Source organism: Hippocampus guttulatus, chromosome 14, assembly GCF_054856545.1.
Source record: "Hippocampus guttulatus isolate MCC_2025c chromosome 14, RoL_Hgut_1.0, whole genome shotgun sequence".
NCBI classification, from domain to species: domain Eukaryota; kingdom Metazoa; phylum Chordata; class Actinopteri; order Syngnathiformes; family Syngnathidae; genus Hippocampus; species Hippocampus guttulatus.
In genome coordinates, this window is record NC_141274.1 from 3264013 (window position 1) to 3289037 (window position 25025).

Consider the following 25025-nt stretch of genomic DNA (forward strand, 5'->3'; position numbering starts at 1 on the left):
GTGCAGGGCCCATGCAAATGGAGCACTCGCGTTCGTGCTCTTGTGCAATGTTTGTGGACATGTGTTGCATATGACTGGAATATTGTGAACTTTTGCAGCCATCAATCATTTCGATTACAGTTGTTCTAATGTCAGCCAGCGTAAGCGCTGTCAAATCGCTGTCATTCTGTGAATTGGAGGCGATTTTAAGGTCCAATTCTTTGAGGGCAGACTCACTTATGACAGCCACCCAACTGTTGGGTCACCATATTATCAACATATCTTCTCTCAAAGGTCTTTCGCCTCATGACACCAATGACGAAAAGTGTAGTCAGCAGATTAATTGTGCATGGTGAATTCCACAAGGGCTTTCATTCCTCTCCAAGTCGTGCAAACATGATTGGAATGACTGACACCCACCTGGGCAAATTCCAGGAATAACGTGCTTTTTACGATCTTTGAGACCATGCGAGCAAGCGGCAGCGATTAACGTTGCCGTGCAAAACCTGACAAGTGATAGGATAATCAAGTACATAAGAAAAAGAGGAGATTTTATTTTACGGCCATAATCGCCAAGTCCGACTGAAACTTCATGAAAACTCATTTTAAAAAATTCTAAGCAAAGCCTTTTAGCTCAATAATAACGGCATGGACTTTGATGTGAGGCTTTGTCACTTCAAAACGGAGCAGCATCTATTCATGGGACAGCAAGGTTCAAACACAAACGCTCCGGGAAAAAGTGAGGCCAGTCCTTTCTGATGGGCTTTCTATGGCGTGGGAGGGGGGAAAAAAAAAACGTCAAGGACAACAAAGTGGAACAATATGAAGAGGTGGGACACCACAGGACAGTAGCAGATGGTGCTGACCAAACCGTTCGTGCCGCCGCAAAGGTCAAGGACATGGGTAGCGACATTGTTCTTTGCCGATAAGGAAATGAAAAGAGCCAGTGAGTGGCTGGACGAAGAGGCGTTAAAAGTCAGAGGCACCACTGTGGGAGCAACTGTATTTTCTTGGATTCTGCTTACCTCTGCGCCCGACATCTTCCCCCTGTAAAGAAAACAGAAAAAAAAATACAAGTCAGGCATCATTGATCGCTTTGTGAAGAGGAATTCATTTTCACTAGATTTCCGCTATTCACGGGGGATATGGACAGGGCCCGTCAACAGCAAAAGTCCGCGTATAATTGTCACCCATTGAAAAATATTTGGTTGGGGGGGGGGGGGGGGGGCGCAAGTATGTGGGCGTCCACTGTAATTACATTAAAATGACAGAGAGATATTTACCAGGAAGTAGTGCCTGGACGACTCCGGCGGGTACACGATGAAATGCCGCAGGGTAAAGCCAAACCCGTGAGAAGTGCGACGCAAAAGCACCGTTTTGGGTCTTGGCCAGGAGAACGACTCCTCTTCTCTCGGGTCCACGCCTCTCCACTCGGCAGAGTCATTCTATAGGAACAAAACAAAACAGAAAAAGTGGAAGGTGATGGATGAATCATTTTAATTGATCACACGGCCCCTGATCAACTTTCATATTTCATTCATCCGTCCCGAGCAATATTTCTCTCTGGCAATAATTCTAGTGCGGAATTGATTTGAGGAAGATGGTTTGAGGCAAATGTTTCTCAGAGAGGAGTTGAAGACTTTTGCACAATTCCTTCCATAGGTCTAAGTTGATTAAAAAAACAATAAATAAAAAGATTGCGGGGTGAGAATATCGTCCCATGGCACAAAAAGGCATGCTCTTTTATCATGATACTTTCAGTTTTACATTTTTTAATTCATGTGATCTACAAGTAATGGCCCGGTGGTCCAGTGGTTCGCGCGTTGACCTCCCAGTGCAGAGGTAGCGGGTTCAATCCTAGCTTAGCTCCGGCCTCCCTGTGTGGAGTTTGCATGCTCTGTGTGGGTTTTCTCCGGGTACTCCGGTTGGTTTCTTCCCACATTGCAAAAACATTCACGGCAGGCTGATTGAACACTCGAGGTGTGAGTGTGAGCATGTATAGTTGTTCGTCTGTGTGTGCCCTGCGATTGGCTGGAAACCGGCTCAGGGTACCCGAAGACGGCTGGGATAGGCTCCAGCACCCCCCGCGACCCTTGTGAGGATAAGCGGATCGGAAAATGAATGAATGAATGATCTACAAGTGTTCCATACACACATTCACTATTTTTATGATTAACTCATTCACTCCCAAAGACGTTTTTAAATGTCTTTTCAGACTTGGTCTAGAATTGGCTGGTACTGAATGAGTTAATAAAAATTATAAAAATGGGGAAACAACATTTCCATTGGTCAGTGGATTTATGTTCAGTTTGCATACTTTGTACCCAAGTCCAAGTGCCCTGTACTCTATCGCTAGTAATTGTAATTGAAGTAGAGGTTAAGTCATAGTAATTAAAGGAAACATTTTGATGAACAACTAATCGATTATCAAATGAATCGCAAATTATTTATGATAAATGATTCATTGTTTTTAATTTAAATGTGTCCAAATCTTCAGCTTTTCAACAGTCAATACTCTCCGACTTCTGCAGTTCTCCATAAAAGCCGGCTTGTGTTGAATCAAAAGTCCTTTTGGTTGGCTTTTGAAAACAACAACCAACATTTTTGCCTTTCCAACGCTGTGGACCAAACCAGTAATCATCATTAATTTATATCTTCTGCATTTTCTGTACTGTCAATTTGAAGTAATGTCCCATTTTTAACAAAGGAATGGAAATTAAAATGTGTTTTTCATGACTCGATGATTTCATTCATCAACAAAATTCTCAACATTGTTACAACCCTAATTTGAATAACTATAAATATTAAACAATCACATGGTAAACAGCAAGCATAGCGATAGGTTTCGCTGTGCCAAGTAAAAATGTACTCTGAAACAGTTCATGGTGTGCCATTCGTAACCGCACGTCAGGACCGACATCAACCGGGGGCCCTTTCTTCTCTAATATCCTCTAAGAAGGTATGTTGGTGAACATGTGTCAGCTCCTTCACCTTTATTTTGTGTTTTACTCAAGGTTCCGTGGTGACAGCTGGAGAGTGAAGAATGGCACTTTTTAGCGACACCCATCCCTATGTTTACTGACTATTTATACGCGCACAACTTGGTGGTATCAAGTGTGCAGTAACATTGCTGCTTTACGCACTCCAGCCCCATATCATATTCCCCGGTACTATAGCTTCAGGAAACACCCTATTTTTCCACAGTTAAAAAAAAAAAAGGCATCCTTTGTGTCTCATCCCAGCTCGACCCCCCCCCCCCCTTGAAGCGTAGACTTTCCCCGCTGTGTGAAGAATTTGATGAGCTTGCGTTGATGCCCTCTGCCTGCACAGATAGATCGGCTGATAACGAAACGGAATCACCGAACGAATTTCAACCCAAACGGCTAGACGATCAAGGTTGCGTGAGGGTTTGGCTCGTGTTAATGATTGATTACGACAAAGGCACTCGAGCCTGCGAACAGGACTGAAAGTTTGGAGCGGGCCCGCTCTGATTGACACAGCTGTCGCGGGCGGACAAGTGGATGTGTGCGGCAGAGTTTCAAAAAACAAACATGGGGGAAAATGTTTCCTCACGGCACCTTTCAAAGACTCAGTATCAGCGGATGACAACTGAGCTGCGCGCTAAATGGCTCATGGCAAGTAGAGTGTATGCAACGCAGCAAACACTTTTTGACACTCGACTTTAATATTATTTGATATTGATATTACACACAAGACTGTAAATTAACCCAGCAGTGGATTGTTAGGAAATCAATCTCAGTCTACACTAGTTTAAAGTAGAGCAACAAACTTTTTTTTTAAACTGTTCGCATGTTCTGTTTTGTTGCAATTCATTGTTTAGTATGTTCAATTACTCATATTGTCGATGTTTTGCGACACAGGACTCAAGGAAATGAAATCAAATGCCCATCCCTACGCAGCACTTGGCACAATGGCATGCATTGTAACCCAAAAGCGGCCAGGGTAGCTTTCATGACTGCATAAGCCGTTAAGAAACAGTGGCGGGCCTTCCTGCACCGCAGTGGCTGGCTGGCGAGCAGGGAAACATAACTACAGGTGCAGCTGACACCCGAGTGTTTCTGATGTAAACTAGCACAACCGGTTGTACCGTTTGACTATGTTTGCTTGGTTTGTTTTAAGATTACAGTTCTTCCAGTAAAAGTCTGATCATTTGAGCTCTGGAATCTTTTGTGCCACTGAAACATCTTTTAATACGCAGCTAGAGAGGCAATTCTGGTTGGATGACAACACATTAAGTTGGATGCTTGAGATGCCTGCAACCGACTCCCAGGATCTGACTGAGCAGGAAGCGCAAGTGGTCATTCCTGACCCTTCTCATCTTTGGATGGAGAGATTTCAGACCGGGTGGGGCGGGTCGGGGCTCTCCTGACATGCACATGCCGAGCGGTGTTATCATAGCCACATGCATAAAGTTAATACTGTTGTGACATTCCAGCTCAATGAATCCCAGACATTTCTCTACTTTCTGAAACCCCACCCCAGCCAAAGCCCCTCAGCGCAATTTCAGCAAATGGAAGCGGGGGCTACGGACTCGACAAGAAAAAGGACACGAACAAAAAATCAGAGTGTGTCTTTCACCCCTTTCCGCATCACACAAATGTCAGCGTGCTATTTACACTGCCTGGCGTTGAACTCAAAAGATGATTCAAACCGTATATTTGAGAAATTTGACTTTTTAAATCTGTTTCGCATCATGCGCCTCTTACACAGATGCCTCAAACGGCCTCATCCATCCTTTGCAATAAAACCCAAGTTGTTGACACAAGCTGACACGCTCCGACATTACAATGACCATGCTGCTGTTTCCATATCACCATGCTGGTGTACTCACTCCAAACAGACCATCCGAGGGGCAGGCAGCCACTTAAATAGAAATTATTTCTTTTTTTGGGGGGGGGGGGGCATTCAGAAAACTGCATTCCCTGTTCTGCTTTATAGAGTCAAGATCCATGCTTACGCAACATTTCTTCCACAAAACAATACTTGTGAAATACCCTCTTGGAGACTGTAGATACACACTAAAAGTGGTACTCAAATTTCCACTTGTTAATAACAAAAATTACAACACCCCACGGCCTGTGTGTTTAAAACCTTAAAACCTAAGCATGTGATGTCACAAAGCGAAATTGTGCCAGCACTACATAATGTACCCCTGAAAGAAAAAAAAAAAGTCAAATCCACAGACCTAAAATGCGAGGGAACTTGCTTGTCTGTGGGCTGTGAGATTCGACACCACGCTCCATCCAAAATGAACACTTTGCTGTGAAAAGTCTCGGCTAATGACACAAGGGGGTGGTGGAGGGGGGGGGCTGCTGGAAGGCCCTGGCCGCCCCCGTTTTGTAGTGCAGGACTAGCTTTAGGAGTACCTTCGCGCGCATGCCACATCGCTAGTTGTACTGTGCATGGCACTGTCGAGGCCAATGGGCAGCTGTTTGATTTTTTTAGGACGACAACTTTGATTTGGATCTTCTGTGACTGGTGATTTGCATTTGACTCCCATTTATCTGTCAGACTTCGAAGCGAAGCACGAAAACAGACTGCCATTCTTCTCGCAAGTCTTATATGCATGCGCGTGTAATGTTTTAAGAATTTAGATGCCAATAGCGGTTGATTTTATTTCAGAGAGCCAATGTAAAACAAAGTTGATGCCTGAGGTACATCATTTGTCACCGAAGTTAAGGAGTGTTTGTAGAGTTCTCAGAATGCTGTCCTTTGTATGACACTTGATAAGAGTTCGGTTTCTTAAAACATTGCCTGTAAGGCTAATAAAATGTTTTACGCCTCAACATTTTGGGGACACTGGAACACATTGTTCCAAATAGAAATAATCTCAAATGTGCTTGTAATTCATCTTTGTTGTAAACATTAAGGGACACCCCAAAACAAGTTTTATAATTTACTATCTATACTTTTTTTAATGTATCGGTGATTTTTTTTTTTTGTGGCCAAGTGGATATTTTCATTGCACTAAAACAGCACTAGGGACAGCTGAATCACATAACCTATACTGTGTCCCCAGGGCCTCCTGAGACATCGCAGGCGCTACCATAAGGCAACAGGAAGTAATAGACTTCTATCCAATTGTGGCTCCATTTTCCCTTCCGATTGCCATCACTCAGCCATGCAATGCCTGTGCAGAGGCTTCTGCGAAAGGTCCAAATGAGATAAACACTGACCTTTAATGAGACGGGATGAGGAGCTGGGTGGGTTGGTTTGTCCAGAGCCCCCTGCTGCGCTAAATATGGATCACGCTTCATTATCCAAAACAATTATCGTTTCACTCTGCTCTCATTTCTCTCGCTTCTCTGCTGGGGGCATAGCAAGCCAATGTGGAGGTGATGTGAATCATTTAATTAAAAAAAAAAAAAAAGCCACAAAGTCTCCCAAAATGGCAACAAACACGAATCGATCATCCAACATGACTGCATGCATACTGGAGCCTCAAACAATCAGGAAAACATGACCACAGCCATTTCACAGATAAAAGCGGATTGATTGGTTCACTCAATATCTGACTAGAGGAATCCAAGTTGTGATAGGAAACAAAAAAGAAAAAGAAAAAGCATGCGCTGAATGGGAGAATTGAGTTCTTCTGTACGTGAGTAAGTAAACAACCTAACAGATCAACACAAAGACAACGATGAAATCAATACTTTTTTTTCTAAGGAATACATGTACTGTTGAAAAAAAACGAAAGCAAACGGAACACAGAGTATCCAGTCGACATTTTGAACACACATTATGTGGTCAGGAATTTCAAGAGCATAATTTTAATTTTGGTTTATAGTGTGTGTCCTAATGGTCAACAATATGTTTTCACATCCATGCAGAACATGTCGGTGAGGTATCAAGCAGTGTTGTTAAATGACACAATAACCAACACGACCAAAGGCCGGCGGGGACTCCAGGGGGTTTCCTTTGCAACATTAACAAATCAATTGCTTGATTGTGCGGCTCCATTGAAAGTGGGATTTCCGTAATTGAAGCTCTGCACTCACATCACAACTCCAACCATGCTCAAGCTTGTTGTGATCGGACAGACTTCCTCAATTTGACTCATACAAGCGGTTAAGAGGATATGTAGCCGGCTCTTGATCATAACAAAGATAAGCAGATCATTTATTCATTTGTCTTAGCTTTGTTGTGATTATAAAAGTCTGCATGATCGGCAGTGTTCAATTTTGGGTTTTTTTTCCCCAACGAGTCGAGTCACTTGATTTTCGGGATCGGCTGATACTCAGTCCAGTGATACCTTGGCATTTAATCCGCAGTAAACGATACAGAATGAATTTGCAGTACTTGACATTGTTAGTGAGAAGCATGTGTCTCGCTTAAATGTATAATGACGAGTCTATGCAGCCCCATATTTGGTGAGTGAGTGTGTCACTCTGCCCATCTACAGTTTTTGCTTGGCGCAAAATAATTCACCTTTGTCGCCTTTTCATTAAACATTATATATATATATATATATATATATATATATATATATATATATATATTGCCCACAAATGATTATAACATATTAAACATTCATTATATATATACATACAGTATATACATATATATATATATATATATATATATACACACACACACATACAGTATATATATACACACACACACACACACACACATACAGTATATATATATATATATATATATATTCTTTTAACTTAGCTGTTCTAACTTTATTCCTGACCCTGCTTCAACCTTTCTTTTTGTCTCCCCTCATGCACATGACCCTGGTTCTTGAAAACACCAAGTGATGTAAACTTGAAAACAGAAACAGAGGAGAAACTGGGGAACAGAATCCAAAAGGAGTTTTTACAAGCACAAACAGCTGGGCCAAAGTGCCAAACCCTCATAACTCCACCCCCCCCCCCCCCACACACACACACCGGACTCAACAGAGGGATGACTCTAGAAACCCTGAATCAGCTGCACCCCCTTCAAAAAAACAAAAACATTCATGTTCACAATCTAAAAACATTACTGATAGACTGTTGCGTACCTCACAGAATGATGATCTTGCCTGTTGTCGCTCAAGATTATCTTCGCAAGAATGAGCCCAACGCGACGCCATCATTCACTTTGACTTTAAATCATCCAAGCCAGTGAACATCCACATTGATAAAGGTACCTTCAGGTGGAAAGCGAGAATCTGTGGTCCACGCCTTCCAATCTATGCGTTTGTCCTTGCTGGATTAACTAATCCATCTGGAGGAGAGAGGACAAAAAGACTTGGTTTATGTTCGTTTATACTGAAAAAAAAAAAAAACTCATCGCAAGTGTTCACACTATGGTTAATAATGCTCTGCCGGCATGAGCAACTGCTTTCAACGACCGTACACCTTGTGTAGCTTTAAATAAGCGAGGTGATGCTGGGGAAAGTGATCATAACGAGGCAGTTCTTCTTGATCAAACGTGAGCCAAATGCTACTTCGGCTGGCTGGGTTAGAGTTTGGCGATTGGTCGAGGTTTGTAATGTGACCAACAGATCACTTTAACCAACGGCCCGGGTTTGTTGTCATGGGTCCGATGAAGCGCAGCAAAGTGGACCATCATAAATGGCCAGCAACAAGTGTGCCATGGCAGAAATGTGTTTTTTTTAAAAGTCTTAAAAACAGAGGTTATTCATTAGCACGTATGCGTTCATGTACCTATGATATTAAGCGCCGCGTCGCCATAAATATCGCATCTGGTTTTGCGATTTGAAAAAGATGGCTATTGTTCGATTTCGACGCACGGAGCGTTTCGGGTTGTTCTCACGCGAACTACTCTGATGAAACCAACCTTTTGTTAACTTATTTAGACTACAATACGCGCAGTATTTATCCCTCAAAGTACCTGAAATTAATCTTGGCTCACGCAGTGGATTAAAGTTGTAAAAGGTGACAATGAAACCGAACTGTGGCGAGCGGCTGCTGGTTGGTTAGCAGCCATGCTAACGGCTAGAGTTGAAACAAAGTTACCTGAGTTGTTACGGGGCGTCGATCCAGACGTCGGTGATAGTCGTTAGAGGCGAGGAAGCCCAACACAACCATAACAAACGGGCTCCGGTGTTGGTAGACGTTGACATAATGACGATTATTTTCAGTAAAAACGGAGTTCCTCACGGGGGAGGCGCATGGTGTAGTTTCTGTGGTTGGATTTTTTTCCCAGCTTGCTTCGAGCGTTCCCAACTCCCTGGGAGTCCACCTTCGGTCAACAGGACACGATCAACCAATCACAGGAGGCCTTGCTTTCGATCCGACCAATCATGTGCGACATTTCACAATGCAGCCGCAGCGCTGCCAGACGGCTGAGTCCAACCTTCCACAGAAGTTTAATTAACACAACCAGAGGTGGATTGAAATGGTTTGTCCTACGACAACAAAAGCGTTTATCGGTCTCATGAATCATTCCCTTCCTCGTAATGTTGTTAAATTTAAATAAGAAGCCTGTACTCGGAGTCACGTGTTGTAGTTCAAAGGGAGGTCGATCCTGGCTGGCATGTGGATGGTAGTGCATGAGGAATGTGGATTCAGACCGTTCGTCAAATAGTCTGCTGGCGATGTAAGTGCTCCAGGCGAAGCTGGTTGAATCTGAGCGGGTTGGTGTGCTCCAATCCACCCCCCCTCTCCAGACAAACGCCCCCTTTATGCGCATGGAACAGAAGGGGCCACCTGTTTCTTTTGGCCGTGTTTGGCTTTTGTTGCGGCAGAGGTCGGTTCGGGCCTGGATACTTTCGCAAAGCTCTCATACCAGTGTCTACTTGTGCACACACAACTGTCCATTTGTTCCTATAAAAAAAAAAAATAAATTATATATATATGTGTGTGTGTGTAACTGATGGTATAGTGGCACACTGTGCCTATGTCACTGATAGTGTAGTGGTACACTGTGTGCGGGCAGCATGGACTCGGTTCCCACTCGATGACTGTGTGGATGTGATTGAGAATGCTTATTTGTTTCAACATGTGCCCTGAAATATTTGTATGGAAGAAAACTTCGGGGCAAGATTTGAACAAATCGAAAGAAAAACAAGGATCGGTAACTCGAGCGGTAACTGAGAATCCCTTTTGTTGCACATATTCTCAAAATGTCATAATTGCAAAGCCAATTTGTATGAAAACCACTTCTAGAAAATGAATATAAAACAATCAAATGAAAGAGTAAGGATTACTGTAATTGAAAGTACATGACCTCGTATTGTTACATATTCTCTCCCACGACCTCGAAATGTTGTAAAACCAGCTCCCTCCATTTGATTGTACAGTTTGTATAGTTGTGTACTACATTACAGCTTATAGATATGGCTAATAACTCATCGATTATGGCCTACTTTCTTCATGGATATCAATTTCCGGAAGCAAAAACACAAGTACAAAAGATAGTGATCGAATTGATAACTAAAGCCACCTATTGTCAAAAGATTTCAGGAATTATTTTGGCAAACAGTCCAATAATTTTGTTGTGCATACCCCGTGTCAATTTAAAATTTTAAAATCTTGGTCGAACTAAGAAAATAGATATATTTTTCCATTTTAACCAACATATTTATTGCATTCATGTTCTATTGGGTTCAATTGTTTCACCAGGGAATTTTGCTTTGCTGGTTAGAAAGGTCAGGCTTGTGATTCCGGCATTATTCCCACAGCAGAGTGAAAAACTGTTTTGTTTAAATAGCACTCGGTGTTCCCAGCTTAAAGACCGGGAGTCATATGTCAGGTGTACACAAAGAGCGCAACCGTTCAATACAAGCAAGTCTTTTGTGCCTTTTGGGATCATTTGTGGGCATCTTCTACATTCTGTTTTGGCATTGTCATCCGTGTTGCTTTATAAGAGGGTCGAACTTGTTTGGATGCGGGGGCGGATGGGATTTTAAACGTGATAACTGACAGTTGTTTTGTAATATATTAGTCGTGACCTATTGTTAATCAATCAAGACACATCGAGACATAAACTTAAAGCAATCCATAGTTTTAATACGCAGATAATTCATTGATAAACACTAACCGGCAACGCTCCAAGTGTTTTGATATACAACACACAGTTTCACCAGGGAAGTTGATCAAATATTGAAAAAAATGCAAAATTAATACAAATAAATGTCTCCAAAGCTACACTCTCATCCCAAGAATTGTAAAAAATGACAGGAAAGGAACTTTGCATGGTAATAATGAGATGAGTCACTATTTTGTTAGAAAATGCTACACTTCCTGCTTAAAAAATGTGATTGACGTTCACATTTAGGTAGGCTAATTTCCTTTGTTTTTAGCAACTATCGAGTTCAGTGCGGTTGGAGCAAATCCCTTACGTCGCATACCTGCGCGTTACAAATGAAGTCGACCGAGGTAAGCACAAGCATAACTGCGGCATTTCAGTTGCAAGTTTCATGATTCTGAATTTCAGCAAAACGTTAGCGATCATCATTGGTGCCATATTGCCCTTCAGCATACTTCAGTTCAGTATTTAGATTTTTTTTTAAAAACTATTAGGCTCTTTTGCAACAAATTTTTTTTGTTGTCTTGACTCTTTAGTAGTCAACATCTTTCAAGACAATGCGCGTACTGACTCAGTTTGCAGATGTTTGCCCTTAACTTTATTTGCAGTATTTCGGCTTCTTTTTACACAAAGTTAAGAATGGTCATTATTCCTCTAAAGTTACTTATGTCTTTAAAAACGACATCATTTCCTCTCAGAAAGTTGTTTGTAAACCCCGTGTTCCACTAAGTGCACGAAACGATGAGTTGAAAGGCAATGTCTTCGCCCGCTGGTCGTTTCACAGAGGGAATGTGGGACAGCAACGTCGGAGAAAAAAGTATTTCTCCATAGCAGCTGGAATGGGTTCTAACGTTGAGACGACATCTGAGAGCATGTGGCTTCCTTCCCTCATATCTTGTATTTCATTTTGCCACTGTCACTGATCACACAGATATGCTGTAGGAAAGGAAAAAAAAAAGAAAGGGGTCAACAAAGGTGGATTTTTCCTTTGTTGGACTATGACATGACATTTTTTTGGGGGGGGGGGGGGGGGGGTAGGCCAGTGGTTCGCGCGTTGACCTCACAGTGCAGAGGTGCAGGTTTCTATTCTGGCTCCGGTCTGTCTACCTGTGTGGAGTTTGCATGTTCTCCCCGGGACTGCGTGGGTTTTCTCCGGGTACTCACATTCACGTTCCCCAAAAAATTGCATGGCAGGCTGATTGAACACTCGAAATTGTCCCAAGGTGTGAGTGTGAGTGCTCCGTGATTGGCTGGCAACCGGTTCAGGGTGTCCCCGCTGCCTACTGCCCGAAGACAGCTGGGACAGGCTCCAGCACCCCCGTGGTCATTGTGAGGATAAAGCGGATCAGAATATGGATGGATGGATGGATGAAACCAGTGCCGAGGGCAAATTTAGCTTTCCAGTGGCGCAACTCAGTGAGTTTTGGGCGAATGTGTATCTCTGGAGGTGGTATGTTCCTGACCCTTAAAATCCATTCACGTTTACTCCGAAATAGGCACAACTGCAAAAGCTGATGAATTTTCGGGCATTCTGAAAAAAGGCCTTTTTTAATTAATAAACACAGCGATTCCAATACAGCCGGGGCCTTCGCACAGCCTGGCGCTCGGGCCCGAATAATAAAAGCCGCTCACTTACATTGAGGTCTCTAAAATACTCATTGTAGTCCAAAGCGTATCCAACCACGAAGCGATCGGGGATCTCAAAGCCGACATCTGAAATGAAAGCGGAACATACAACCCCATTGAGCATTTTTCCCCATTCATTGAGTCATACGTAAAAAGGTTCGGCGCATGTGTTAAATCTGAATGAACCATTGGCTCATTAACATATCAAAGAGGAAAGTGTCAGATGCGTACAGTCGGGGGGGCTTGCAGTCCTGCGAGGCACCCTCTTCACCAGCAATCTGAAGAAAAGACACGGCTATTATTGGAAATTATTTATGCGCTTGCATATGTGACCGGACCTGATGAATTTTTAAACAGTACCACCTGTGTCACTTACTGACTCTGTCTGCTGTCTAGACTGGGAAGGCGGATATCGAGTGATTCACAAAGCGGGGATAACCAGGCGGCTTTTGTTTTGTTGCTCCACACAGTCATAACTCACCCGGCAACTTTGATCATTTTGGGCTGGAAGGCTTTGACGTGCTTCAGGAGAGCCGTCAGGGTCTTGCCGGTGCCAATAATGCCCTGAGTCGTGCAAGCAAGACAGGAAAACAGGACTGAGAAAGAACAAGATTACCGACGTGGATTTTCCAGACAAAGAGCTGATTAATTTCACACTGTAACAGGTGGGAGGAGTTCAACAACTGGGTCGCTCTGACGTAACCTTTTAGGAGGAACCTTTCAAAATAAATCTGGCTTTTACTGAATGAACCCAAACGAACCCGATTTCTTGTCCTGCAATTGCATATGTGCACTTGAATGTACATGGGAATTGGAAACTTGAAAGCATTCAATGGCAACCGAGCACTTGGCCCTAATGCCTCTAATGCCTAAATAATGTCACATAATCACAATAAAGCCACTGAAAATAAAGCCTATGCGGTTTTCATCAAAGTAAAATCAAAAATGCTAATAATAATCTGCACCAAAACTGCCTTGTACGCTCAAACTGAAAATAATAAATCCCTATCCTGTTCATTTGAGATTTTTTTTTTGTGAAATTCGAATCCCCAAAGTAGTTTCATGATCGATTTAAAAGGATGTGGATGTCAGGTAATTGTTCATTCAAAGACACGCAACACAGAAGATCATGCAAAACAGAACTCTGAGATATGGATGAACATCCGTGGGCACATGTTGGAAAATGTCTCGCTGATGATGGTGGGCAGCGTAGTTTTCTCCATGCGTACTGCTGTTCCAAACATTTCAAAAGGAAAACTTGAGCTGGCTCCCCTTGACCTGGTATGCCATCTTCATTAGGACATGGCGGGGGGGGGGGGGGGCGACAAAAAACACGGTTGACTCACCTCCACAATCAGTACGTTCTTGTGAGGGCAGGTCAGTGAAGGGGAAGACCACAAAGGCAAAAGAAAGCAATTAGTTAGAAACATTTTACAAACTGGCAGGTCAGCTATCCAACCATGGAAATCCTGGTGTGTGGGGGGGGGGGGGGGAGGTCAAGTAACACAGTGAGTTATCCTGCAATGTGCTTATTTCTCATTGGTCTACAACTCTCAACTCAACTGTATTCATAGAGCACTTTCAAACAGCCATCGTTGCATCCAAACAAAATCCATCTTTTTTTTTTTTTTTTTTTTTTTTAACGCAGGTCTTTCTTAGGGGTCATGGATGAGCTGGAGCCTATCCCAGAGTGGCGGAGGTCAACCCCGGATTGATCACCAAAGCGCATGTTTTTCACAATGTGGGGAGGAGCCAAAGTACCCAAAGAAAACCCACGCATGCAAGTGCCAGACATCAGGCCTGGACCTGACATTTGAACCCAGGAGACGCCAACCGGAAGGCAGACATGCTAAACACGAGGCTACCATAAAATGATATTCATTCATAAATGCTATCTTGACTGATTTGACACAAATCAATCTGAATTGATACCCGCGTCCTGAGATTGTACTAGTGGTGTAACTGAACATGCTGCCAGTGTGCATTTGATTCCCGCCCAGTGATGCAATACGTAACCACAACCGAAACCCCGGATTGTATCAGGAAGGGCACCAGACATAAAAAACGTTGCCAAAGAAATCAAGCAAGTACTCGCTGTGTTAAAACCTGACGGGACAAGCTGAAAACCATCACAACCAAGGAGACTGAGACTGAGACTTTTGTTTTCTTTCCTTTATGCACCGCAACGGTTTCATGAAATAGTGGCAAAAAATATGTTTGAAGCAAGCTGATTATTTGGAAGAACAAAATCGACCTGAAACACGATCTTGCGTTGATAAAACGAACTAAATAGAAATGATCGCAAACACGTCGTCTTTGTCAAATAATATTCAGGAGCTTTTGGGGCTCCATTTTAAATGCACTTTTTTGGGGTATTGCTGTTTACAGAAGAAGAAAAGTCAAACAGTCTTTTCAGAACTGTTGTTATTTTGGACAATACTTAGTGACTGATTTATTATATCTTGCATTCAACATATTGAAAAAAACGAACTAATAATAAATATAATGAAAGGTAAACAAAAACGAAGCCTTTTTCGGAAAAAAAAACTACTCTAAAAATTCATTACAACTAAGATCATTTAAATTACAAAAGTCAAAACAAAATATAATATTAGATTTAAAAATCCCAAACTATACTCATCGTGTCTAGCATTATTCCCTCAAACTACACAAAAGATTAAGAAAAGCAGCACTCTGAACATTCTCGGCTTTAATCTCACTCTTTTTTTTCTGGGGGGGGGGGGGGGGGGGGACTCTGTCTCATGGAAATACAGTACAAAGTAGGTCCTTCATTATTACTCTGACAACAGGGACGGAGCTCAAAGCCCCTGCGACCAATCTAGTGATGACTCAGTGTTGCCAACCTAGCGACTCTGACGCTTTTTTTAGCAGGAGGAGGGGGGGAAGTGATGATCAACCAACTTAGTGACTTTTTATGGCATTACTGGAGACTTCTGGATGCTGAGACTTCATCCAGGGCTGAAAAAAAAAAAGCCACCACCGAACGGCTCACTCTCTTGACCCATTTTCATCAAATTCGAAAATCGCAAAAGATTTACTTGGTGGTTTTAATGTCACAATTAATGAGTCGGCAGGCGCTCCTGAAAGACGGCTATTTATAGACAGTGGTACCTCTACTTACGAAATTAATTGGTTCTGGAAGAGATTTCTTTAACTAGAAAACTAGTAAGTAGAGACGCGTTTTCCATGTAAATGCCCTAATCCGTTCCAAGCCCCCGACAAAATTTAAACATAAATGTTTCCTAAAGCATAAAAATGCATCGAAATATGTAACAAATACATGTTACAATTAGATTATTGCACGATAAATGAGAGTTGTGCATAATGTAACAAACAAAGAATAAAGAATAAAAATGATGGTCATTTAACTTTTAACTGCATCCTCATCGGGTTTTTTTTTGCCCTCTTTAGTTCTCTATCACAAGTGGTTTTTGGCTGGCGCTTTGTAAAGAACTGATATCAAGGGACGTTTGCTTTTGTCGGCTTTTAACAATCCTTCGAAAATGTACAAGGCGAACATCAGCATAGTGAACGATCACCGGACTGGTGATCGCACTTTTTCTAGGTGATTCGCATTCACGTAAAACTATCGGAACGCCTCATGGCCCGAGGGGCGATTGACGAAGACGCTGCATAGACATACAGTATATCTATATATTCATCGATCTACACACATACACACGTACGATAGAGGTTCCTCTTAGTCAATGGGATGCCAGGAAGATGCTCGGTAATAGCCAATGGCAGAGCAGCTGTAAGTATGTTGCATTCAGGAAACTCGGAGCTTCGAGTTGCAACCCCTACCGCATTTTTATCTTTCGTATCTTGAAATTTCTTTCGTAAAAAGAGGCAATATTTTCCTGTTGAAAGGTTTCGTCACTTGAGAATATTTCGTATGAAGAGACGTTCTAAGTAGAGGGACCACTGTGCCTTACAAACAAAAAGTACATTTTCCAAAATGGAACCGCTTTAATTATTTAAAAGGATCGGTGATACTGTCCTTGTATTTACTTGGTATCGCTTCAATACTAAAATCGAGTTCACACACACACGCACACACACACACCACAATGCGGCCGCTATCAGTCTTTAGCCCAGTTTAAGTATGTCCCCACTGAAATAGCTGAAATTCTACAAACGTCTGTCTAATCAACAGGAGACAATAGGCTACTATTTACATGCGGAGGAGTGCCCAACGAACACTTCTACATGGTTGGACAATATAAATGCTAAGAAATGCCAATTGTATTAATTTCACGCTAGTTTTTCAACAAAGGATTCATGGGAGGATACGTGTTCATTTCAATGAAATGAGTGTGTGTTGGACAGTTCTGTGCGGAGAAATATTATTCAACTCCACCTTCGGAGGCAACACTACGTCATGCCTCTTCCCACACTGTTTGGCTCACTTCTTCCAGGACAACGCTGTTGCATTTTGTAACGTAAGTGTGCATGTCATAAAAAGAGCTTGGGGGATTTCTTTCACAAGCACCCTCAAAATACAAACATGTCAAGTGAGCAAGGCGGCCGACGTGACTCAAGGCCTGCAACCTCATCACCAATTCATGTTCTGGTTATGTAGGCCACGCCTTGCCCTTCTGCCGATATAGGCTGTGTGTGTGTGTGTGTGTGTGCGTGTGTTCAGATCAGATTGTGTTTATCGCCTAGGAATACTGTCTTTTCATCGTTGTTCAATGCGCGCGTGCACACACACACACACACACACACACACACACACACACAAACACGTATACAAAAGGTGAAGCAAATAATTGTCCAGCGCAGCTCAGTGCAATGTTCTTACATGTCTCATGATGGAAATATCGTTTTTTTTGGCCTATTGACATGACTCACACAAACATGAAAATTCTCAAGAGTTGACGCCTCACCTCGGGCCAAAATTAAAACATTAGTCAACACGGAAACGCCCTACATGTAATAGTTTTTCCTTGAGATCGCTCCACCTCTTCCTTTTTTTTTTTTGCTTTGCATAATCCTGTTGACAAATGAACCACAGTACTCTTTGGGTGTACACATTCAACATAACCTCTGTTGTATCCGCAGTTTTTGCTACCCTCCTTGCAAGGCTAACTTGCTCATCATGAGTTGGTGTGAACTTGACTTTGTTTATATGTTCCCTGTGATTGACTCCTACTCACACGGAGTCAGCTGGGCGAGGCACCAGCAAGTGTCAAATGGAGTTTCATGAATACCAAGTCAAACGCAAATGACCCCCCCCCCCCGCTTGATGTATTTAATATTAACCTTTATAGTCAAATTAATTGGGCATTGCTTTCATTTGAATCTGTGTTAGCTTATCCTTTTTAATAGATACTAACTATAATATGATTATGTATTCTCATTTATGGCCATATCTCAGTCTTTTATGTATGTTTTTGTAATGTGGTTGTAAAGCTTGAGGACCTGCAAACAAAAAAGGCAAGGTTTAAACCCAGAACTTTTAAAACTAACTTTCCATTTATTTTTAATTCATTTCACTAACCCGCCTCACACATTTCTGATGTCTCTCAAGTGTCACTGATGATGTAGTGACTCAACTTCCCACTCAGCAACAGTGTGAATGGGAATGGTTGCTGTCTCTATTTGTGCCTTGCGTTTTATCAATTTTTAAAAAATGCTTTATCCTGTTTACAGAAGCAGTGAAAGTTTCTCCAGGGGAGACACGTTACAGAGAGGAAATGCTGCCCTCTTGAGGCATACAGATGTCAACACAGGATATGCTTGTGCACCGAGAAGTGAACATTTGTTTGCATTTCTCAAGTGACTCTTACGATTTGTCTTTTGTAATGTACGAATTCCACACCACACTGGCAAGAGATAAGGGCCTGTGTCCACAAAGTTGGAATAACACAATGGTCCCCATATATATATATATTTTTTTTGTAAGCAGGAAACAATTGAAAAGATAAGGAGAAATAAATCAAAATTCATATTCATTAATGGGTTGTTAATATATGTGTTTGGACACTTTTATCCAAACAACACTTCTGTGAAATTTAACTGTTTTGGACAACTGGGACATTATCGGCATTTTTCCGCCCTTCCAATCATCCATCCATCCATTTTCCGAACCGCTTGATCCTCACTAGGGTCGCGGGGGGTGCTGGAGCCTATCCCAGCCGTCTCCGGGCAGTAGGCGGGGGACACCCTGAATCAGTTGCCAGCCAATCGCAGGGCACACAGAGACGAACAACCATCCACGCCCACACTCACACCTAGGGACAATTTAGAGCATCCAATCAGCCTGCCATGCATGTTTTTTTTTTGGAATGTGGGAGGAAACCGGAGCACCCGGAGAAAACCCACGCAGGCCCGGGGAGAACATGCAAACTCCACACAGGGCGGCCGGAGCTGGAATCGAACCCGGTACCTCTGCACTGTGAAGCCGACGTGCTAACCACTGGACTACCTGGCCGCCCCCTTCCAATCAAAGTTATTTAAGATCGGATTTTTGCATGTCTGTGTGATTATCCAGAGCAATTATCCTGTGGTGTGGCGTGTTTTTACGATGTTCCTCCGAAGCAATTCACCACAATAAAAATGACGAGAAGAATTTGAAAACACAGAAGTTACCAGATAAGATAACAGTAAGCTTCTTCTAGTTCTATTCTTCTTAGTCGACCTCTGGTTTGGGTGAGGAGAGTTGTGAGTTTTGGTGGAGAAATGGGTGTGTGTGTGTGTGTGTGTGTGTGTTGCAGTGGTCATCTTGCATTAACAGCAGGCAGTAATCAGTTAGGGCCAACCAATATGGATTTTTTTTTTTTTTTAAGGAAGATGCAGATTCAGGCAGTATAAAATCATAATAACTGATTTAATCGACCGATTAATTAAAAAAACTAGTATATTTGTTTAATACACATACTAACATAAAATATATAATTTAATATACTATAATAATATAAAATATTCATTCATTCATCTTCCGAACCGCTTTATCCTCACTAGGGTCGCGGGTGGGGGGGCGGGGGGGGGGGGGTGCTGGAGCCCATCCCAGCTGTCTTCGGGCAGTAGGCGGGGGACACCCTGAATTGGTTGCCAGCCAATCGCAGGGCACACAGAGACAAACAACCATGCACGCCCACACTCACACCTAGGGTCAATTTAGAGTGTTCAATCCGCCTGCCATGCATGTTTTTGGAATGTGGGAGGAAACCGGAGCACCCGGAGTTTAATACATATACTAATATAAAATATATAATTTAATATAATTTATACATAAACTAATATAAAAACAATATTTTTATTTTCAGTTCATGTATAAAACATTGCTTTTTGGGTGCCTGAGGTTCACTTTTTTTTTGGAGGGGGGCGGGGGAGGTCCCCGCTCACAACGATAAAAAAAAAATGTTACAAGTGGAACACGTGACTGTTTTTTTCCAAAAACTTTTTATCCGTGAGTATTTGTTTGACTTCACAACTGAGGAAAATCGGCCAAAATGAGCAGATTTTATATTTGAATGTCAGCCCCTGGTAGAATATGTAGAAAAAGAGGCAACAATTACAAATAAATAAATATTTAAAAATGAAAGAAGAAATGAATCTGCTGATGTTCTTTTGTGGAGGAATGTTTTAATGGCCTTTGGTAAAAACGTGAAGGAAAAAAAAATGGACAGATTTTTGCTCATTTCAAAATAGCTGATGTCAGTCGATTAAATCAGCAGGTCATAAATCAGCTGGTCACTTTAAGTGGGGGGGAAAAATTTTTCACACGAATAACAATTCAAAATAATAATTTACCTTTCCAGCTAAAAATGATAAGTCCTCTGCTCCAAGTATGTGAAGATCTTCTGTGGACTGATCATTCTGAGGAAAAGCCAGGAGATATCATCTTTACTTTTCATCGCTCATTTCAACATTTAACAACAGTCAATCACTTGTGATGTAAAGACACTGCCGTCACGGTATTCTGCATGGTATGAGAGAAAGATCGTCGTCATGAGACAAGCACTGACTCTAAAATGATTTTAGACCAAAGTACATTCGAGGGGGTTTCTCTTGATGCTCACCAGGTAGCTCTTGAGGCGGATGAAGTGAACTCTCATGGGGATGGTGCGGTCCGAGTTGCAGCTTAGCGCCTTGATCTTGTCCACCAGGTCGGCGCAGAACTGGTAGCCCCCTTTTAGCACGCATAGCACCACAATGTCATGGTCCCCCAAGTCATCCATGATGTTGCGAGCGAGACGTTCCGTTCTGGGAAGCATAAAGTGTTTGCTCGGTTGGCAGTCTGGCACAAATCATTTCACACTGAATGAAAGCGTTCATCGATGTTGTCCTATCCAAGCAGGGGGAACATTAATGGTCTGTATTCATCCCGCATGGAATAAATTAACTCCTAAAGGAATGCTGATTCCCTATCTGCTTGTATGTAATGAGTTGGGGTCACTGGATTTCCTGCCCACCCGTCAAGTATAAAATTTAACAACCGAGGACGTTTTTTATGAGCTGTCAATTGTCCGAAAAATGTTCTTAAAGCAAGCTCACTCTTTATTTTGGCCCGGCTGACTTCTATTTCTGCTGTACTGCTGCCAAGTGGCATGGTGATGAAGTATTGCCTTCATGAGTGAAAATCCAACAGATGCTTTCACTTACAACATGGTTTCACACTTGCTTTGAATGGAAAGTAATATTCAGGGGCTCGGCACAAGTAGCCAGAAGATACTTAGGCATTTACTAAAGCGGTGGCCATGATACTATTTGAGGAAATACATCGCGTTTTCTCACAACAGGATCAAGCTGGAGAACAAGCAAGGAAGTCCACAAGGAAAGGCGAAATAAAAACAAAAATCCCCCAGTAGTTTATTATTGTGTTCATCTTTTTGAGATGCAGAATTTTCATACTATTAAAAGGAGCCATACTATGGGTTTATTTTGGCAATTTAAAAGAGTTCCAACTTCCAAGGTGTCATAATAAAAGCTATCTTACAATCCTGTTCCAAATATTTGGGTTTCAATACCATGCCGTCGTAAAGACAGCTGCTATTTAAAGATAAGCAACTTTACAGAGTGCTCTAGTCAGTATTGTTTATAAAAAGCCACAACTAGCAAAAATTCTCTCTCTCTCTCTCTCTATATATATATATTTTTTTTTTTTTCTTTGTGGCATTATTGGAGACCTCTGGAGACATGCGAGACTATACAGAGCTGGAAATGTTCACCCTTTTCACATCCTAACTGCAGAAGGGATCATTACCACCGGCTAAATTTAATTTCAAAGTTCATTGGCACTCCAAAGGCCTACAGTAATTATTTGTATACTTAAGTAGCATTTCGTTTGGGATCTGTGTATCTTAGTAACTACCAAAATTATGTTCTGTGGAAGTGCCCTCAAGGCTAGCCTGGCACTTACTGAAGTCTCTTGAGCCACAAAATGTTTTAAAGGAAGCATGGATATGAAGTTAAAAGTATGAAATACTGGATTTTTTTTCTTTTTTTGACTGGTTTCATCAATTTGACTCTGTCGAACCGGAAGTGCAGGCGGAAGACTGCTGCTGAATGCGGCTGTCCGCGTGATACTGCGCGGTCATAAGTCTCGAAAGTACACTGAACATTTTGACTTTCTCACAATGCACAAAATACGAACTTTGAAGTGTTATCGTAAACAGCCTCTCATCTGCCACTGTGAGGAATATACACTCAACATTAGGTACACCTGCGGAGATCGAGTACATGAGTGGAAATTTCCAGCAATTTGCCGGTGGCTTACAGCAAATTTAGAATGTACTTGCTCAACCTGAGGAACCAATGACATTTGGGTTACTCTTTAACATGATGTAAATATCTTTAGATTGAAATCAGACTTCTTCCAAATTTTTTTAAAATTATTCAAATTAGGTATCTGTCAATATGTGTGCAGCGTAAACACTCGGATTAGATATGCCCCGTCAATGTCGCCTTGATGACGTCAAAACACTGAGTGGTGGTGTATAAACACCCATGTATGCTCAAACAATACAAACACTCTCTGTACATTGGTACCTCTACTTAACGAAATTAATTGGTTCTGGAAGAAATTTCTTTCTTAGAAAATTTTGTACGTAGAGACGCGTTTTCCATGTAAACGCCCTAATCCGTTCCAACCCCCCCCCCCCTCCCAAAATTCAGACACAAATGTTTTCTAAAGCATAAAAATGCATCACAATATGTAACGAATACATCTTACAACACAGGTGTCAAAGTCAAGGCCCGGGGGCCAGATCTGGCCCGCCACACCCTTTTATGTGGCCCGCGAAAGCAAATGAAGCATGTCGAGTTCCATGATGCTTGCTAAAGTCTGAACCAAAATTTCAAATTGTCATATGTAATCCACAATAACAGTCATTATTCTTGACTTCTGATTTTAAAAGTAGTTATTCATCAATTTATTGTGCGCTGTATATGTAATATGGGGAGGGGATTAAACATTTATATGGTTTCCCAAAATTCATCACGGCCCTCCAAGGGAAACCGTAACTACAATGTGAGCCGTGACCAAAAAAAAAAAAAAAAAAAAAAAAAGAGTTTGACACCCCTGTGTTACAATTCAGGATGTTCATAAGTAGAGGTACCACTGAATATTATTCTTAAACTACAGCTCAAGAATGATTAAAAAGAAGGTGTCAATCTTTATTCTGGGTAGCTCCATCAAGAAAGGCGCAAAATAATTACTGCTGCACATGGCACACTGAGGTTAACTACATTTAAATCAAAGGGAGCGGTTGTAGTCAACCAAAGCCAAACAAATTTTACGTCATTTAATGCATAATTTATGTATTAGCGCATGTCATTTGCTTTACTTCCGTGTTGTCGCTGCTGCTGTTCAGAGTTGTGGTGTTATTTACATGCAACTTGGGGGTTGATACATGTGCTAGATTGATTTAAACTCAGCCATACTGAATGTGTCAATTGAAGATGTAGAGGACTTGCACGATTAAAAAAAAGGTGGTGAGAACTCAAAATTTCAAGTTAATAAAACTTTCATAGCATTAAAGGTTGGTAATTCAATTTAACGTTTTAAGTTTTACTGTTGTGAAAAAGAGTTGACTGAATGGTCATCCCTTTTGTGGAACACCAACTTGAAGTTTAAATAAAAACAACGTGCTTGTTTTGTTGCGCGTATTAACATTGTGGTTAATTGAAAAAATAAGTTTTATACTATTTTAGGCAGAAAAAAAAGGTTTTTACATGATTTGAACTAGCCAAAAATCGTAAAAGGCATTACACGGGAATTGGACACGTAGACATGCAGCATTAATCCATTCATAACAAAAATAGAAAACGCTCAGCATTCAGGTTTATACTGACCACTTTTCGTGATGTGCACTTTGATGTTTTCTTTTCTTAAATGTGACAAAGGTTAAAACAAAAGCAGCTTTAACTTGTACCTGTCCATGATGACTCCATGCGGAACGACGACACATTGCAGATCCCCGGCGTAGTGTGTTGGATAGCTAAAGAGTTCTAAACTGTAACCTGGCCAGTCATCGTCAATCTATGAAGTGGATGATGAAAAGGAAAGAAAGCAAAACGATTTATACGCGTGTTCGCCCTTTGAAGTTGTGCAACTCGTCTAAACGTGCAAAGTAGCTCTGGAGAGCCGTAAAAAAAGTTTGCAAGGCGACATGTTGCAAACTTTATGGCGTCTAGTATAATCAAACTCTTTGCATGGTTTCATGCTTTTCCTACCACAATCCCGCCACTTCCTCCCTCGGTTTGGAACACGACGTCTGCCATGTTGTTTTTCTATCCGCAAAGTGGTCCTGCAAGCTTCCAGGAGGACTTGATAAGTTGGCTGGCTGCGCGGAGAGGAGGGCCCGAAGGAATGTTCGCTCGAGTTTGTTGGATCGCCTCCTTTTCCCTCCTCTCCTCCTTTGCTTGTACTGTATTTGCAATGCAGCAGGCTTGCCAATCTGCCAGGTGCCGCTAGAGGCGCACTTACTCTTTTCACCGATGCTCCACCGTGCCCAATATAATGACGTCAGAGTGTCCTCGGTTTACGACGGGGTTCCGTTCTCGGTGACGTAACTCGGATTTGGTTGCTTTGTAAGTCGTAACACGCCTAGGCTGTCTGCAAGAAAGGGAAAGAAAAGTCAAATGCAGGAGAACAATGCAGGTTCGACTCTAATCAGCATGTTTCAAACAAGAGAGTGGATGTGTCACACACAGACACACAAGTAAAAGTCCTTGGAAAGGTATTTGCCAAATTACCAAAATCAATACCCGGTATTTAAATGTTCAATGTGCAACCAATGTATTTTTTAACGGACACTGCTCGATGCAGAAATACCATGAAGAATTGGTCAAAACGTTTTATGCGATCCTTTTTTTAAACAGTGATGTAATTTTTTAAATGTATAAATGTATTCTATTTTTGGGGCCGCACAGCGACAGGGCGA

The 25025-nt window shown here is 41.9% G+C and overlaps 2 protein-coding genes across 4 annotated transcripts in view; both read right to left on the bottom strand.

Annotated features, from left to right (window-relative positions):
* The window catches only part of arhgap21b (Rho GTPase activating protein 21b), a 28769-nt gene extending 19619 nt beyond the window's left edge, over window positions 1-9150 (bottom strand). For all 3 annotated transcript variants that reach the window (XM_086129077.1, XM_086129076.1, XM_086129079.1), the window contains exons 1-4: window positions 8973-9150; window positions 8012-8217; window positions 1263-1424; window positions 1005-1026 (exon numbers count right to left, since the gene is read on the bottom strand). In XM_086129077.1, coding sequence (XP_085985203.1) covers window positions 1005-1026; window positions 1263-1424; window positions 8012-8086 — 259 coding nt within the window. In that variant the 5' untranslated portion in view covers window positions 8087-8217; window positions 8973-9150. The remainder of the gene's footprint in view (window positions 1-1004; window positions 1027-1262; window positions 1425-8011; window positions 8218-8972) is intronic.
* Window positions 9151-10946: 1796 nt separating this feature from the next.
* On the bottom strand, window positions 10947-24525 carry prtfdc1b (phosphoribosyl transferase domain containing 1b). Its single transcript, XM_086129894.1, has 9 exons — window positions 24316-24525; window positions 24015-24121; window positions 20661-20844; window positions 20392-20457; window positions 13959-13976; window positions 13094-13176; window positions 12844-12890; window positions 12623-12699; window positions 10947-11922 (listed from the first exon to the last, which is right to left on the bottom strand). The coding sequence occupies exons 1-9, from the start codon at window positions 24361-24363 to the stop codon at window positions 11875-11877; spliced, it is 678 nt and encodes a 225-aa protein (XP_085986020.1). The 5' UTR covers window positions 24364-24525; the 3' UTR covers window positions 10947-11874.
* Window positions 24526-25025: the final 500 nt, after the last annotated feature.